We start from the raw sequence: 18590 nt of genomic DNA, 5'->3' as shown, positions 1-18590 counted from the left end.
AACCAATGGAAACCAATGACCAATTTTCCTGATATTTTTTTACCCATTTTTGCAGACAAATCCGACACAATTTAAGATAGAAAGCCTATCAATAAAGCATCTACATTACTTCTGGAATTATTACAAAGAGCTGGTTACAATTTCAGTAGGCCTATTATTTCCTAAAAGAATCCAAGAATTGTCATAACAAATGTTACGGTTTCATTCAAATAGCTCATATTAAGTGGAGGACGAGTAATGTTTCATAAGCATATGTTTAGTTCACAAATTATGTAATTCATTCTGCAAAAATGTGTATAATTTTCTCTCAAAAAATGTCATTGGTTGTTTCAATGAGGGCAGTCGTGTTCTGGCAGGGACTCGCTTTTCGGCACGACAGGTTCTGTGTTCCATGCCGTTGTTACATTGTAGCGTTATATGTGAGGCAGTCAGAACGTTGTGTCAGATAACTTTGGTTGTTTTGTTTCACGTTATCACACCCCCTTCCTGCTGTGTGCGCAACGATTGCATCGGATGTCTTCTGCTCTGGTCTGACCAGCATTCAGACACTCTCTTCATCGATTAATAATTACTTTGGTAATTGCATCACTGTTGTTCACTCGGAGACGTGCTGATTTCGAACAGTTTGCCTTCTTCCTTACCGGGTATAAAACCAGCAACCCCATGTAGGTTCTGTAATGCATCTTCGACGAGATGGTGGCCAGCCACAGCTTACGAGTCCTCGCGGTGCCCCAGCTGTTTGTTTTGTTTGCTTGGTTTGTTTTTTCTACTGAATGCAGGACTTTGAAATGCTCGCCTGGGAAGCCATGCTCGGACAGAACACCAGTTATCATCAGTAAGTTTATAACTGCATGAATTGTAACAAAGTTTAGCCAGTGTCGAACATGTTAGGCTTTTAGCTATTGATGATCTGGCAAACAAATTTGCTTGTTAGGCTACGGGTTCAAAATATAGTTCATTACTTTCGAGGACAAGGCGCATGGTGATTTTTGCCAGTCACGATGTTGCATGTTGTCATATGATGTGATGAAAATGGGCCAAGAGTTCGACTTCACAACAACCAGCGCGAGATGTTTTTTTCTCTCGCGCCTTCTGCTTCTGAAAACATTCGGTTAAATAAACGATACGAGATCCTGGAGGGTGGTTTCGTGGTTTTGGTGGCGTTATGTTGCTGGCCGATATTCTAGCTATCTTATAGGCCTATATGAAGCCTGCGTATGGTTTTCCAGTTATTGTTTACAGTCTCCAAGACCTCATATGACAGATGATCATATGACCCACGGCGGGTACTGAACGTTCCCCGCCTTGCCCCACTACCACCTCGTACTTGGTTCCTAGCATGGGGTTTGGAAAAACATTCTAGAGCGCTAGTCTTATTAAACAACCATGAGTTACTTGAAACGAGATTTAAAATATCAGTCTCTCCGTTTTGGTGTAAAGACCATGGTCCTTGGATACTCATTTTTGTGGTCGCTTTTTCCCCTCAAGCAAATCTTATCCACACCTTATCTTGTGTGTCATGTGTTGATGTTGAACCAGCATTGAATTGGTATTGTCAGACGACAGAGGTTGAAAAGATTATGTGGAAAGCCTTTCTTTAAGGATTTGGCGCAATCATTTCTTGATTTAAGGTGTGTCCCCCTTTGAAAGCTTATTTTTTTTCTTAAACAGATTAGGAAACATGTAATAGTACTTTTAGGCTTTAAGGTTTTCCAGGGCATTTCCAAAATGGGGGCATAGCCTACAGGCATAGCCATAGGCCTAAAGATGTATGTCTTAAAACATAGACCCCACAGGACTCTGAATGGTGTTCTTGATTGGAGGCAACATTGTTTAATGCTAGCTTTTGCCACAGCCAATGAGTGGTGGTCAGTGTTGTAGTCTACTTTTTTTTAAGTGGGTAGGCCTACTGTATATTTCAGCATTTTTGAAGTGGGTATGCTGTGCTATTCTAAATACTGAATCAATCAATTTTAGGTGGGAATACTGAAATCCCTGACACTTTGAGGTGGGTATACTGCGTTCTACGTAGACTACACCACTGGTGGTGGTCACAGAGCTGTGTAGAAAACGGATCTGGTGAGAGCCATGTTACAGCCAAATGGGCCAGACAGAGACGTGTTCCACTAATGAGATTAGAACTCTAAAAAGAACTAAAAAGCCTGCCTTTATTATTACTGTGTGCTTGCGGTTCAGTCAGTCTATTGTTCATGACCGGAAGTAAGCACCAGTATTTTCTTGCTCTCCCTTTACAAGATGTAGGTAGTAGTGCGGTGGTGTGCATTGTCTTGCACAGTATCTCTCACTTGCAACAGCAATATTGACTCAACTTCCCAGTCAGAGGCAGTATGGGGTCACTCTGTGTCAAATCAGACAGTTTGGGGAATCATTGGCATGGATTTTAACTAAACTTTGTATGGTGATTAAGTCCTAAGACAGAAACAAAAAAACTGATTTTGCATGATTCTTGTATCAATAGGCTATTAAGTGAAATAGATGTGGAAAGTGTAAAATCATTGGGCATGATTTACTATCAGTATACTGTGGTTTCCTTGCCTTTCCTCATGCTGATTGAAAGTTATTTTTCAGCTCAACAAATTTCAGCAGAGCATATAATGGTAGAAATAAATGTAGCCAGAATCGTTTTTGGTGTGATTGGACACGGAATGAGCCTATATCAAAACATATTAGGGTCATTTCACGTGAAATCAGACACTTTGGGACCCGACCGACCCGGATTTCAATCATACTTGGTGTGCCTTTTTAGTAGCAAGGTAGCACCCCAGAACTGCATTGGTTTGAATCTGACACTAATATTAAGAGAGAAACAGACTAGGAAAGGTTCACATGTGAGGGTAGGACACTATACATTCAGCCTTGAATATATCAGTCAGTGTTAGTCACAAAAAGATGCCTGTGGTGTTATTTGAAAGCTCTTTTCTGGCTCTACATATTACACAATCAGCTTGGAATACAACAACTCTGAGAATATGAATTATGATATATTGAAAAATTAAAAATTGAATATCTAAAAAAACTATATTTTAAAATGGCCAGTTCCTTGTCCAAACGTAGCCGGCAATGTCATTAGCAACACCTCAAATGCTGGTGTTCGGTTCTTTATTCATTTCAGAGAGAATTTGACTCACAAATATGGCATCATACAGACCACTTACTAATAATATGGTAATACCATAGTAGCATCACATGACAAAACAAAAACAAAACAAAAATTGTCAGTTTCCATGGTCCCAGGTTTCAGAAACTAAGGCAGATGTCCATTTATACACACCAAATGATGATATGTGAATGTTTGAACATTCCTTCTCTGTGTACCTGTGTCATCTTCCCTTTACCGTACTTTAAAGAGATAATCAATGGCTACACTCTCATTTTGTACTCTACCAGTGCATTTGAAGCAGCAGCTGTGTCTTTTGTAGATAATGCATAAGTACGTCCCGTTGCAGTTACAGGTTCCACTACCAGAAGCACATCCTGATGATCCGTGAGGATGCAGGAAGTTCAGTTTCACCTCTCCAGTGCTCGGCATACATTCCTCAACACATGCTAGCCACCAGTTGCCATCATATACAGCTACAACATACCCTTTGATGCTTGAAAATTTAACACATTCCTTTACTGAGTTCACTCTTTCAAATCTGCCTTCTCTGAATGCTGAAAATGGCCTAACTTCCACTGTGTCCATTGACAATGGGCAGAAGCTGTGTAGTTTTTGAGTACCTGGAATAGTTCTTGCAGATTCCAACCTTTTCAACAGGTTCTCAGCTTCATGATGGTACATCTCTGTTGTGGCAAACTGGCAATGGATGTTCTTGAGAGAGATGCACCATCATGAAGCTGAGAACCTGTTGAAGAAGTTTGAATCTGCAAGAACTATTCCAGGTACTCAAAAACTACACAGCTTCTGCCCATTGTCAATGGACATTAGGCCATTTTCCGCATTCAGAGAAGGAGTTGAAAGAGTGAGCTCAGTAAAGGAATGTGTTACATTTTCAAGCATCAAAGGGTATGTTGTAGCTGTATATGATGGCAACTGGTGGCTAGCATGTGTTGAGGAATGTATGCGTTGGAGAGGTGAAACTGAACTTCCTGCATCCTCATGGACCATCTCCATCCTTCACTTTTCCCTTCAGACCAGATAGACTTGTCATGGATCATCAGGATGTGCTTCTGGTAGTGGAACCTAACTGCAACGGGACGTACTTATACATTATCTACAAAAGACACAGCTGCTGCTTCAAATGCACTGGTAGAGTACAAAATGAGAGTGTAGCCATTGATTGATTATCTCTTTAAAGTACGGTAAAGGGAAGATGACACAGGTACACAGAGAAGGAATGTTCAAACATTCACATATCATCATTTGGTGTGTATAAATGGACATCTGCCTTAGTTTCTGAAACCTGGGACCATGGAAACTGACCATTTTTGTTTTGTTTTTGTTTTAGTAAGTGGTCTGTATGATGCCATATTTGTGAGTCAAATTCTCTCTGAAATGAATAAAGAACCGAACACCAGCATTTGAGGTGTTGCTAATGACATTGCCGGCTACGTTTGGACAAGGAACTGGCCATTTTAAAATATAGTTTTTTTAGATATTCAATTTTTAATTTTTCAATTTATCATAATTCATATTCTGAGAGTTGTTGTATTCCAAGCTGATTGTGTAATATGTAGAGCCAGAAAAGAGCTTTCAAACAATACCACAGGCATCTTTTTGTGACTAACACTGACTGATATATTCAAGGCTGAATGTATAGTGTCCTACCCTAAAATGTGAACCTTTCCTAGTCTGTTTCTCCCTTAATATTAGTGTCAGATTCAAACCAATGCAGTTCTGGGGTGCTACCTTGCTACTAAAAAGGCACACCAAGTATGATTGAAATCCGGATCGGTGGGGTGAAATGACCCATTAGGCAATGTCTACATGGAAAATTCTTCTTTGCCATATACGGTAGATGGTCTTATGCTATTGTTTTAATAGAGTCATGCTTGATATTTGCTGAATGTAGAAATGTATTGTTTAAAAACACTATTTCCAGTAAATAATTGTTATGTGGTTCTCTCTCAAAAAGGCCATATCTATTTTTCCTCTTGGGTCACTCACTACATAGTTCACTACATAGTTGTTGCGAGTTGTTCTGTTCCCTACATATTGCACCATAGACATACTGTATGTCTATACATAGCGAAACAAGTGAACTTCTGCTTTATGCTTACGTTTGTGTCACATTGAATATTGTCCTGATTGTGCACTTGCCTGGTGTCTGTAGTTCCAGGCGACCTGGGCAACCAGCTGGAGGCGAAGCTGGACAAGCCCAGTGTGGTGCATTACATCTGCTACAAGAAGACCGATGCGTACTTCACACTCTGGCTCAACCTGGAGCTACTCATGCCCGTCGCCATCGACTGCTGGATTGACAACATGAGGTAACCACGCACACACACACTCACTCACTCACAAAGACACAAATAATCAATATACAGCTGCAGATTTAAAAACTTTTTTTTTTACTATGGATAGATATGGGTTTGAGTAAAACAAACATTGTTGTTTCATTCTATAAACTACCTACAAGATTTCCTCAAAAGTTTGAATGAAAATATTTTCATCTAGAGCATATATTTGCAAAAAAAAATACAAATGGCCTAAATGACAAAATATGCAATGCTTTCAGATCTCAAAAAGGCCTAGAAAACAAGATGCGACTCACTGTAAAACAACATAAAAGCAATGTTTTAATTTAGAAAGAGTTTAGAAATCAATATTTGGTGGAATAACCCTGCATTTTAATCTCAGTTTTCATGCATCTTGGCATGCTCTCCATCAGTTTTTGTTTTTCATTGTACTTGGATGACTTAATTCAACTCCCGGTGCAAAAATTCAAGTTGCTGAGTTTTATTTGATGGCTTGTGACCATCCCTCTTGCTCTTGATCACATTTCAGAAGTTTTCAATGGAGATTGTCCTGGCCGTCACAATGTCTTGATCTGTTGGTCCTCCATCCCCACACTAATTGACAAAGCTGCGTGGCTTGGAGCATTTTCCTGATGGAAAAGACATTCCTCGTAGTTGGGGGACATTGCCAGAAAAGAGGGAATCAAGTTTTATTCCAGGATAACTTTGTATGTGGCGTTAGTAACACCAAGGAGAGTAGAGACAGGAGGGCTTACTGACGTCATAACAGCGTAGTACGAAATGATGGCGAGGGGAGTAGGGAAATTTTATTCTTCTTCTACGGTCGGTATTGGAAGCATCAGGGAAGTATGCAATGCCACTTCCGTGAGGGGCGGAGTGTGGAACAGGTCATAGGACAGCGTGAATGTTTGTCAGCTGTCCTTAATTACCCCCAGCAATTACTGCTGACCAACAGCTGCAGTTAATTTGGCCACAAATTATCCATCATGGTGTCGTCCCCACTGACCATGCGCAAGGGAGTACGGAAATTGTAGTTCTATCCATTGCACCCACTGACCAATGACCATGCACAAGGGAGTTCATTTTCCATCCACTCGTGTCCTCAGGCAACGCCCCCGTACTACACCGTGGCCAATGCATTTCCCCCCCGAGAGATTGTTCTTCTGTGTCGAGTTTCTTTGGTAACACCCCCTTTGCAAAGATGAAGCTGACTAATTTCAGCCTTACTGAAGCACCCTCAGATTATCACCTACTCTCTGCCAAATTTCACAACAGGTGCAGGCAGGTATGGTTTGTAGACCTCTCCAGGTCTCGTGCTAACCATTGGATGACCAGGTGTTGGATTAGAACCACATACAAAGATATCTTGGGCCAAAACTTGTTTCCTTCCTTTCTGACAATGCCCCGAACGCTGAGGACTGGGTTTTTTTTTGTTTTTTTTCAAAGAAGGACAATGCTCCAGCCACTCAGCTTGGCCAATCTAGCTGTGGATGGAAGACCACCAGATCAATACCCTGTCATGGCCAGTCCAAACTCCAGGCCCGAACACCCTTGAAAACCTCTGGAATGTGATCACGAGGAAGCTGGATGGTCACAAACCATCAATCCAAGCTCAGCAACTTGCATTCTTGCACCAGGCCTCTAATAAAGCCATCCAAGAACAATGTGAAAGACTAATGGAAAGCATACCAAAATGCATAAAAGGTGTGACTAAATATCAGGCTCATTCCACCAAATATTGATTTCTGAACTCTTCCTAAGTTAATGCTATTATGTTGTTTTTAAGTTAATATCATCTTGTTTTCTTTGCCTTTTTTGAGGTGTGGAAACATTGCATTTTATGTGTTATTTTAACCATTTGTAATTTTCTGCAAATAAATGCTCTAAATAGCAATATTTTCACTGGAAATGCAGAGAAAATGTAGTCTGTAGTTAATTGAATGAAGTAACAATGCTTGCTTTACTCAAACACATACCTATCCATTGTAAAATAGAGCAAATGGAACATTTTGAAGTGATCACTCAATTTTTTCCGCAGCTGTATTCTATTCTACAAAAGTATCAAATCTAAATCTATTTTGCAACGCTGCCACTCTTTGTGACATTGGAGGATACATGGGATTGGATACATCCATCCTGTTCTTGCAAGTGAAAACAAAGGCAGGTCTGGCAGGTACAGGTTTGTCTAGATAGGGATATTTGCCCACCAGTTCCTAGTAAAATAGAAGATATTGGGTGGATTCCAATATGCGGACTCCCGTCCTCCCTGGCTTTGTGATGACGTCATAGACAACAGAATTGTATTCCAATATCTCGCAAAAGCTCAATTCTAATGGCATTTTCTCATTTGCAAATGGGATGATGAATGAAGAACAGTCCCCCAAAAGTTGTGGCTAGGGTGGCAGCAGAGAAGCGAAATGCGAGGCACACAGACTGAGGACGGGAGTCCACATATTTCAATCCACCCGGAATTTTTACTCTCACTCTCAATTCCTGTCGTAACTAAACCTGCTTCCTTTTTGTCAATTTACCGGCCAGTATGTGACAAGAGGACATAAGCTCTTACAATGGTTATGTGTAATTGTGGTTTTCTACTGAGTAGTGAAAGCACTTTACAATGTATGCCTCACATTCTCTCATTTACACACCTGTAGCAGAGTGCTGTCATTCAAGGTACAAACGTGCCACAAGGAGCAATTTAGGGTGAAGTATCTTGTTCCAGGACAATCTGTTGAGTTGGATGGCTTTTGTGTCTAAAAAGATATGCATGTGCAAATAATTTTAGAAATTCATTCATGTACGTGCAAATTTGTGTGTGTGGGGAATACATATTGTGTGCATGTTGTGGCGTTTTCCTTCAGGCTCATCTACAACCACACCACCCATACCAGCAATGCTCCAGAGGGTGTGGACATCAGAGTGCCAGGGTTTGGCGAGACCGAGACTGTGGAGTACCTGGACCCCGGCAAGCACTCTGTGGGTAAGTTCAGAATCACCCGTTCCTTTTTTTGTGGTCTTTTATGACTTTATTCGACAGGACAGTGTGAGAGGTGGGCAGCAAGCGAATGGGGAAAGAGACAGGGAGGGGTCAGCAAAGGACCCGGGCCAGGAATCGAACCAAGGGTCAGCCGCATGGTAGACGAGTGCCCTACCGGTTGGCCATGGCAGGGCCCAGAACCGCCAATTCCATCCACTGAAGTTGCAATGACTTGAAAAGTGTGTGTGTGTGTGTGTGTGTGTTTGACAGTGTCTCTGCTTGTTTTTGTGATGCTTTCTGCAGGAGGACACTAAGCTGTTTCAGTGTGTGAGCCATTGAACTGCATATGCTGTGTGAGTCCTGACTTTTCGTGTGTGTGTGTGTGTGTTGCAGGGATGTATTTCTTCTCCATTGTGCAGGGGCTGGTTAACGAGGGCTATGTCAAGGGAGATGACATCCGTGGAGCTCCCTATGATTGGAGGAAAGCACCAAGTAAGTAGCACAACCATTTTTTGACACTGCTGAAGACGTGCCAATTGATGCTTAAACGGTAGTCTGTCACTGCTCTAAATAGAGTGCAAATGACTCTTCCACATCTGAGATGCCCCGGTGACTTTCCATTTCACTTAGAACTCAGTCCTCTTCCATGATGGGCAGTCATGGGTAAGCGGTTAGGGTGTCAGACTTGTATTCCAAAGGTTGCCGGTTTGACTCGTGACCTGCCAGGTTGGTGGGGGGAGTAATTAACCAGTGTTCTACCCCATCCTACTCCATGACTGAGGTACCCTGAGCATGGTACTGTCCCGCCGCACCGCTCCCTTGGGGCTGCCCCCTTGCATGGTTGAGGCATAAATGCAATTTCGCTGTGTGTAGTGTGCAGTCAACACTTGTGTGCTGTGGAGTGCTGTGTCACGCTGACAATGGGAATTGAAGTTTCCCTGTTGGGCTTTCACTTCACTTCATGATGCACCAGGTAGACAGGAACATGGAGGACACCTTACTATGCAACATAAGAAGCACAACACTAGCCTGACTATTGCAACAGTAAAGCTCAAACAAGCTTAGTCTGGCCAAGCTGACCAACAACCCTATTTCATTAAGCGGGTACGACATCTATCAAATGCCTGTGGGCAAAGCTACGACCAAATATACCACTCATTTCAATAACGTTTGCGTTTGGATTTAAAGTGAAACTCCACCAAATGGAGCTCGCTCACTGGTGCCATCGTGTTATGTCCAGTAACAATCAGAGAAAGGCGACTTGGGGAGTATTCCAAGAACCTGGCTAAGTAGTAAACCAGGTTAAATTGCCCTTGAGGTAAATCACCTAATAGAAGAGCATGGAGTCCTCATTTTTCTCAGCTGAATGACACCTGTGGACTATCTATTAGCAGGTTTACCACTTCCTGTAGGTTAACTTAGCCAAGTTTATCACTTAAACGTGTTCTTGGAACCTTAGTACCTTGGCCAGATGTACTTGTCAACGAAATATTGTGCAGTGTCCCTCCCAGGAGTTCTGGGCGGGCCCTGGCGAGCACAGCAGCGCAACACAGCAGCATGCATCACATCTCAGCAGCAAGCCAGACTGTTACAACACAGGATTTTGTTTACCCAACGCCACCATGCAACACAGGACATCAAATGGCATAACAATGTAATGCATCCTCACTGTAATGCCCAACAAAAGACCATAGGTGTGCACAGATAGGGACAAGGTGGTGCTAAAGCACCTGCCCCTATGCTGGTATGCCCTACCGGACAAAAAAATGCCCTTTTAAAAAGTACTTTGTTGAAAGTTTTTTTGTCACAATGTACTGTGGTCCATGTTGACATGATAATCTACAAATACGTCACGATCAAAATAATTTCACAAAAATGCCCCGATACAGCCTAGTAAGACAGTTGGAAGTTCCACACACACCTAAACCCCCTCTTCAGCACCTGCCCCCCAAACTGTCTGTGCATGCCACTGCAAAAGACTATTCATCACAATGGTAGTGGACAGGAAACATGGCTGTTGTGTGATCACTCTGACCAAGCGCTGTCTCCGCTAATATATTATGGCCATGATGGCCTGACCCCAAGTTTGTGGAGCTGGCACGTCTCCCACAGACAGGAGATTCTCTCCACAACACAGCCTCAGAGCTGCAGTAAACACACTGATTAAGCTGGCCAATGTTTAGTAACGTAGAAAAAGGAGAAGCGGAAGCGCAACAAGGATCCCCAAACTCTTCTTACAAAACACGGGTGCTCCTTCAGTTGTTGTGGGTGTTAAACGGTAAAAGAAAGGGGAGAAACTGTAGATAATCTGCGTTCATATGTTGTAAAGCATAAGTAACTGTCATAATTCGTACGATGACCTTAGGGCCGAAGCGCGTCAGACTATGTTTAGCGTTTTTTTTTTTCTTTTCATAAGGGTATTGAGGGGGCCAGAACAGATAGCAAATTTTAATGTAACATTTTATGCTATCCCTCTCTCAGAAGGGTTACATTCGATAGTTCATAAGTTCAAAAGTTACCTTAGCTGAGCGTGCACACATGCCCTGAAGTCATAAACGCAGGGGTTACCCTTGTTTATTTGTAAGCATCAATAAATTGTTGCACAATGCATCTCAGGAAGTGTTCTTTGGGTGAGTGCCTGGACTTGGGGTCACGCTAACATAATGTCATGCCAGTCATCCACAGTGGCACTCCAGTGTTATTTTGAGACACTCATGACAGACACCTGATGGTCAGGGAAGAGGAACGGGCTATTTTCGCCAGTTTCATTGTATTGCGGCTATATTATACATTTCCGCCCCTCCCAAACCACAGCTGTCAAGGCACACTTCTGCCATGTTAGTTCCTGATTTTTATCCCATTAGAATGGATTTAAGGGGAAGTGTAACTAGACTTCCGCGTTTCAGTATGGATCATGTAATAGTTTTGAAATTCCGCACCCAAACTGGAGTCCGCTGTCATTTTACAGTATTGAAGCTGAAATAAAGAAATGTGTTAACTTGCTGTCCCAGTAAGACCCTGTAAAGGCCCCGTCCCACCACTTCCAGCCTTTTATGGCCCTAATATTCGGTTTTGTGCATACACATGTAGTGTGAACAAGGGGAAGTGCTTAGGACCAAATTCATTAGTGAAAGTCTTACCAGAGAGAGTAGAGAGAGAGAGGTTCCATTGGCCCATTGTTTCCGGGTTCTATTATTGCAAGGGGAAGGGGGGGAAAGTCCCCCTTTAGGCAGACCTAGGCAGACCGAAGGACTGTTCTATTCAATGCTAGGAGTATTATGACACGCCCCTTTAGGCAGACCGGAACCTGGTCATGTTAGGTGCCCATAGCAACCTGTTACATTGGCATATCTCTATATACTTAAAGAATCACTGCTCTTACACTGTATATCCATTACCAAAGTTACCAAGCCTGATTGACCCATCACGTGGTGAATAAAAAAGTACTCATGACTGTACTGAAAGGCATTTAGTAATCGGGAATGGAGGAGAGACCCAATACTCCCAAGAAAACATTGGCATACGTAATTACCTAAATTTTTTAAATACACATTTTTTTAGGGAGAATTAAGAGAATGTGGAATCTCCATTGTCGTAAATTCATTTGTTTGGCATTAAAAAAAAACACTAGAATGACTGCCGCAGCAGCATGTGGTCAGTGTAGTGAACAGAACTCTAGAGGTTGATGTGACGAGTGAGTGAGAAACATTGCAAAAATCTGGCATGGATACACAATGGTATTTGCACAATAAAAATAGTTAATATATTTTGTTTGGCAATCAGAGGGTCATAGTGAAATGGTTTTATGGGACATTTTCTCAATTTTTGTATTTTGGGTGAAAACTGAAAAGCACACTATGTCCCCAAGCATGATTGCATGATTCTGTGTACAGTCAGGTTAACTTGAGGAAGACACCTTGTGTAGACACAGCTGGGGTGAACTGTGAATTGAAGTGTTGCACGACACCACATGGGTTCCATATATCATGACCTGCTAAAACCACAGCCACTAAATACTGAATGTCTGCAGACTGTCAGCTTTGGTCAAGTGCAGTGACTTTACAAAGCTCTGGACAAATTGCAGGCTGATGGTATGTTTCTGTAAACTATACTGCTAGATAAGGACATGATTATTGTAGGGGTATCCATTTTAAAGTAATGGAATGCATTGTCTTATGTATGCTGTTTGTGTTTGCTGATTGATAATCAGCTGTGTGTGTGTGTGTGTGTGTGTGTGTGTGAGAGAGAGCGGTGAAGTAGATTTACCCAAGTACATACAATGTTTTATGTGGTCAACAGATGTATGCTTAAGTATTAAGTATTCGCTTAAGGAAAGTCCTGTATCTTAGTATCTTTTGTGTATTAAATATGCTTTAAGATTAACTATCATTGCAATATGGTGAGGCAACAACATATATTTCAATTCACAAGAAAAATATAAAAATAATCTGTGTATGTGTGTGTGTCTCCTCAGACGAAAACAAGGCGTACTTCTTGAAGCTGCAGCAGATGATTGAGGAGATGGCTGAGCGAGCTGGGCGGCCGGTGGCGCTGATCGCCCACAGCATGGGCAACGTCTACACCCTCTACTTCCTCAACCACCAGCCACAGGCCTGGAAGGACAAGTACGTCAGGACCTTCATCGCACTCGGACCACCCTGGGCTGGGGTCGCCAAGACCCTCCGAGTGGTCACCTCTGGTACGAAAAGAGTTTTGTGTTCCCCCCCCCCCATAAATGTGTGTATTTAATGTTGGGCACAATCAGTAACCATGCAAGTGTATGGAAAAGATGTCTAGGGGTGACCAAACTAAAAACCCAAAATGCCAAAGAAGGGGATAGGGGAGGCCCTGCCATGCCAGTGTGTCGGGAGCAGAGCCATCTAATAACAGAGTTACGTCATTCCCATAGACCTCTATGGTCCAATCTTTCCACAGCAATGGCGGCTCTCATGGAGCCTCACGGAGCGTTAACATGGAAATCCCCATTGACTTTAGTTCTATTAGAAGTAGTTACTTAGTTCTAGGAGGTGGCCGTAGAACACAGAAAATGTGGTAAAGGTAATGTAATTTGTTTGTACTTAATCTTTTAAGTTTGGTACGTGATGGTTCTGTGTTAGTTTCCAACGAACAGAAGTTTACTGTTAAGAAACATTTTAATCTACGCGAATCACATCACCAACCGACTTCCTGGTCCCCGGTTTGCGCAACTCTTATTAGACGGCTCTGGTCGGGAGGTTAGACTCAGACTCATCAATGAGCCAACCTGACACAGCTGGCAGTAGGGTGGGCCGTCCCAAGGTGCAAGACGTAAGTGTTTGTGTGTGTGTTGGTGGGCGAGGTTGACAAGTTTCCAAGTGACAAGACCCACGTTTGTTTCCTTAACATTAGGGGAAGAAGAGATGAGTTGTACTTACAATAACTTAACCACACTGTGTGGGTGGGTATGAATATACAGATGTCCCGATCAGCATTTTTTGCCCCCGAGTCCGAGTCATTGATTTTGTGAATCTACCGATACCGAGTCCCGATCTGATACTTTTATAATACTTAATACATTTGTTAGTTTAAAATACAAATTAAAATACAAAAGGCCTACCTTTTAAGCAGACAAAATAACACATTTGCAGTGTCAAAACAAAACAGTTACAATTCTGTAGGCAGTGGGACTATTGGGTCAGTCAGTGTAGAATTACTATTTTAGATAATGACACACTGAGAACGAATTGAACTTTTATTTTGATACGCTTCCTGCAACCTGTGCTTAGAAACCGTTGCTACGACGGCTCCCTTGTTGTTCCTATCCTGAAACTGTCCGTAATAATTATCTGTAAAAACAAGCACTAGACGGAAAGTCAGAAGCAAAATTGATTCTTATGTTAACAAGTGATAGGATTAAGTTATGTTAGAAGTTGGAAGTTAAGCTAACAAGTAGCTTAAAAAGATTGTTTTTAAAGATGCATGCACAAGATTGTTCAGTCTGTTAAAACACTACAGTCAGTCTATTTTTGCTGTTTTCACATGCATATTGTCGAAAGGTTCAGTAAACATCAATGTTAACTTCCATCAGAGTCCTCGTCATTGCATCAGGTTCAACTGATTGCAAATTAATTAGAACTAGGCCTACAGTTGACTGCAGTAGGCGCAGTGATCATTTATCTGTTGGATAGTCAATGTCGCATTTTGCCGTCCGGAATCTTCATGTGGATATACACTAGCCCAACGTGTAAGTCACCTTGGCTATAGCCTACTTTTGTCTCTGTCATATTTGCTTTAGTCGTGTTAATTTCATTTAAATTGGTCAGAGAGTAAAGACCGACGTCAGTTGCTTGCATTAAGGAGGAGGAGAGAGAGGGAGAGAAGTGCAACTGACGGACCTGAAGCGTCATCAGCTGATGTGCGTTACAGTGTTCCAACGCCTTTCAGTTGGCAATGTAATGTTGTTCCTGTGGATGTTTATGTGGAGCCAAGAGGATTTCCACTCTGTGCCACTGCATTGCGATAGATATAACATGTTAAAAATTATGAGAATGTATTTATCCGAGTCCTGATCGGGGAGGTACACCCAATTCCGATCGAGTCGCACACCACGTGATCGGGGCCATTTTCGGATCACGTGATCGGATCGGGACGTCCCTAGTATGAATATACTAGAAATGTGTGCCTTTTTTACTCAATAATTAGCTCCACAAGTGGGCTTTTGACCTCAGATTAGGCCCAAAGTGTTTGTTTTATCCTAATTAAGATGAACTGTCAAAAGGTACCAACAAGTAAGTAAATGCGTAAATTAAATTTGTATAGCACATTTAAAAACTGTGAGAACTGAACAAAGTGCTGTGGGGGCCACAGTGGCTTAGAACACACTAGCTTAGAACATTTAAAATGACCAATGACAATGATCAAGTAATAACAGTGCACACATTTCCTCCCCTCTTGCACACCCGCACCAGGTGACAACGACCGTATCCGCGTGATCAGCGCTCTGAAGATCCGCGAGCAGCAGCGCACAGCCGTCTCCACCGTCTGGCTCTTCCCCAACGCCAACAGCTGGCCCGCCGACAAGGTCCTCCTCAGCACACCTGCCGCCAACTACACCCTGCGGGACTACGAGCAGTTCTTCACGGATGTGGGCTTCCCGGACGGCTGGGAGATGCGCAAGGACACCGAGGGCCTGGTGGCTGCGCTGGAGCCCCCCGGCGTGGAGGTGCACTGCATGTTCGGCAGCGGCGTGCCCACGCCAGAGTCCTACCGCTACGACACGTTCCCCGACGCCGAGCCCAGCGAGGTGACGTTCGGGGATGGGGATGGCACCGTAAACCTGCTGAGCGCCACGCAGTGCAAGAGGTGGGTGGGGCGCCAGCGGCACCCCGTCAAGCTGGTGGAGCTGCCGGACAACGAGCACGTCAACATGCTGCTCAACCAGACCACGGTGGCCTACATAAAAGCTGTGCTCGACCAGCTTTGATCCCTCGCCTAAGACGTGCAGAGTGCAGACACATAAGCATGAATGAATGGATGGTCAAGCTATATAAGCCTATTTTAGGTGCACCACCTGTAGATTTGGGCTACATGAATGCCAATGCTTGAGTTAGCCTTGACCTACACGTGTTGTGCATTTCCTCTGACTTTTCCCTGTGTCATAGCCTTGCCACCATAGAACTATAACTATCCAATCACCTCAATTCCTGGCAGGTGAACAGCTGATCTTGCCCATGGCTAGAGTCGGTTTGGTTGGGGCACAGCTCATCTTTGCCAGTCAGACAACATCCAGCAAGGCTAAGTGCTGCCAGCCTTGGTGTCCAAAATGACCTGAAACGCCTCGATTCCCAAAATGGCCGAAGCCTCTGCCTAGAGTTGACCTCTCGGGCCACCTCAGTGTTTTTCCGTTACAGTGTCAGGACCACAAGCTCCAATCATCAAATGATGAACTTTGTCTCTAAGTTGGTGTGTAGGTAATTATTACAATGAAAGGAGAATGTGATTCTCTCCAAATCTCCAAAAAAGATTTTGAAATCTTGTGGTCTCCTGTGTTGTGCTAAAAAGATGTGGGTCCTGCTTAGCCAACTGGGCTGACAGTTTCTGCCTTCGCTAACGTTGGTATACAAAGTAATAACTTGCAGTAGATGTATGATGTGCATTATGTCTTGATGGTATATTAAATATTGAAGTTCTTTTGTTTCAGACATCTAGCTGACATGTTTCGACAGTGAAACTTCTGTCTTCATCAGAGGGACACCAAGACGGAAGTTTCACCGTGAAAACAAGTCAGGTTAAAAGTAACAAACTTTTACATGTCTGAAACAAAAGAACTTGAATATTTAATAATTTACAGTGCCTCTGGTCTGCTTTGAGAAAAGTGGGCTTGTTGTGTGTGTTGTGTACAACGACTGCAGGAAGAAGGAACTGTTTATATGAGTTTTACATGTTTTTATCAGGGTCTGGGAGAATGCTATACAATGCAGTATTTATCACTTCAGAAGAATGATTGTGGAATGCTGGTGCCATTTGACAAAGTTAACTATCCACTCATGTGTGTTGTTTCCCCCTCTTTTATCCTTCTGTGTTTGTTGCTTAATTTCAATTATGACGTTAATCACTGGTATGTTGATGTGAAGCATTTCTGTAAAGACTGGAAAGGGGTGACATGAAATTCAGGTTGATAGAGATTAGTGTTAAAAATGTTTGTGTGTTTTCCAGTGGACTAGTTAATGTAGTCCATATCTCGTTACATTAGGTTTGACGCATCTTGTACTAACCCACCCATCAAAACCCCAATGTTTAGTTTTCCCTATGTCACATATCTGTTGCATTATACAATCAAAGATGGAGGTATGTTGTGGACCATGTCTGTTATGCGAGTTCCTTGTTACTTTGATGGCCTTTTCTAACCACTGTACTAGCGCAAAACGTAATTCAGAATATTTTTATGATCTGTGATTTTGACTAGGCTAGGTTATAACCCATGGTGATGCTGGAAGACAAATCTTGTAACTTACTGTAATTACTTTATTTGTTTTTTTTGTTTTTAATGAATGATATTTTAATGGTGGAAAAACGAGTGAACGTGGTGAAGACACATGGACTTCAAACAGAGATCCTACTGCCATAGATTACTTAAACCATGGTGGATGCAGGAAATCAGTTTTTGTCTAAATGTTTGTACTTACTGGGTGTTATTGAAAAGAACATCTTCCAAAGAACATTGTGATGCATGTTTTGTGATCAGAAAATCATTGTGTGGTTGTGTGTGTTTTGCAAGCATGGGGGCATGTAATGGGCTACATGTGTATCAAATATAAATTCAAATGTCCCATATAAGGATTATTCAGGAAATGGAGAACAAAATCATTATGAGGGAACACATTTGAACGTCATCTCACCTTTTAGTAATGGAATGATTGATGCTCTTCCTGTATTTGAGGAAAATCTATCCGGCATTTCACAGGTCAGGCTGCCTCTCTAACGATCAAATCGCCTTTCCTCATTCAGAATCTCTCTTACACACACACACACACACACACACACACACACACACACACACACACACACACACACACACACACACACACACACAGTCACATGCTTAACTAGATCTTTCCACATCTATTAACCCATTTTAGCCTGAAGCAACTGCTTCATTCAGGTTGTTAAAATTTTGTTTTTTAAAATTTAAATCGTGAACACATTCACATAATGCAAAATGAGGGTCCTAGCTTTTAAATGATTCTTATTTCATGTTTTTATGTGCTTTGGAGGCTGATATATTTAAGTTGTAATACGTTTACCTTTCCCAAAAAGGGCTCAGGCTAAAATGGGTTGATGCAGTGTGTCACAGAAGTGACTATACCCCTCACATTTCTGCAGATTTGTAAGTATATCTTTTCATAGGACATGCTTGACTTTACAGATGGGAATTGATTTTTGTAAAACTCACTCTGTTACCACCACACATGCTTGACACCATCTAAATCAAATTTGTTTATCTTGTTATTTTATTGTATAATGTTATCAGACCCCATAACATGGTTCCAGTGATCGATATCCTTGGTCTGTTTGTCCCTGATGAGACCATGAGACCACACATTCACTGAAGATGATGTCAAGCATGTGTGATGGTAACCACAAAAAAAAAAATACATGAAGCCCCAGGGCTCTAAATTAACTTTTTTCATCACCA

General features: G+C 42.3%; 1 protein-coding gene across 1 annotated transcript; it reads left to right on the top strand.

The window, feature by feature from the left end:
- Positions 1 to 497: 497 nt before the first annotated feature.
- pla2g15 (phospholipase A2, group XV) lies at positions 498 to 17613 on the top strand. Its single transcript, XM_063196927.1, has 6 exons — positions 498 to 835; positions 5295 to 5451; positions 8301 to 8419; positions 8810 to 8908; positions 12891 to 13115; positions 15364 to 17613. The coding sequence occupies exons 1-6, from the start codon at positions 694 to 696 to the stop codon at positions 15876 to 15878; spliced, it is 1257 nt and encodes a 418-aa protein (XP_063052997.1). The 5' UTR covers positions 498 to 693; the 3' UTR covers positions 15879 to 17613.
- The last annotated feature ends 977 nt before the right edge of the window (positions 17614 to 18590 follow it).

This window comes from Engraulis encrasicolus, chromosome 4 (genome assembly GCF_034702125.1).
Source record: "Engraulis encrasicolus isolate BLACKSEA-1 chromosome 4, IST_EnEncr_1.0, whole genome shotgun sequence".
NCBI classification, from domain to species: Eukaryota; Metazoa; Chordata; class Actinopteri; order Clupeiformes; family Engraulidae; genus Engraulis; species Engraulis encrasicolus.
The sequence above is the reverse complement of the archived record's forward strand: the minus strand, read 5'-3'. Positions and strand labels throughout refer to the sequence as shown.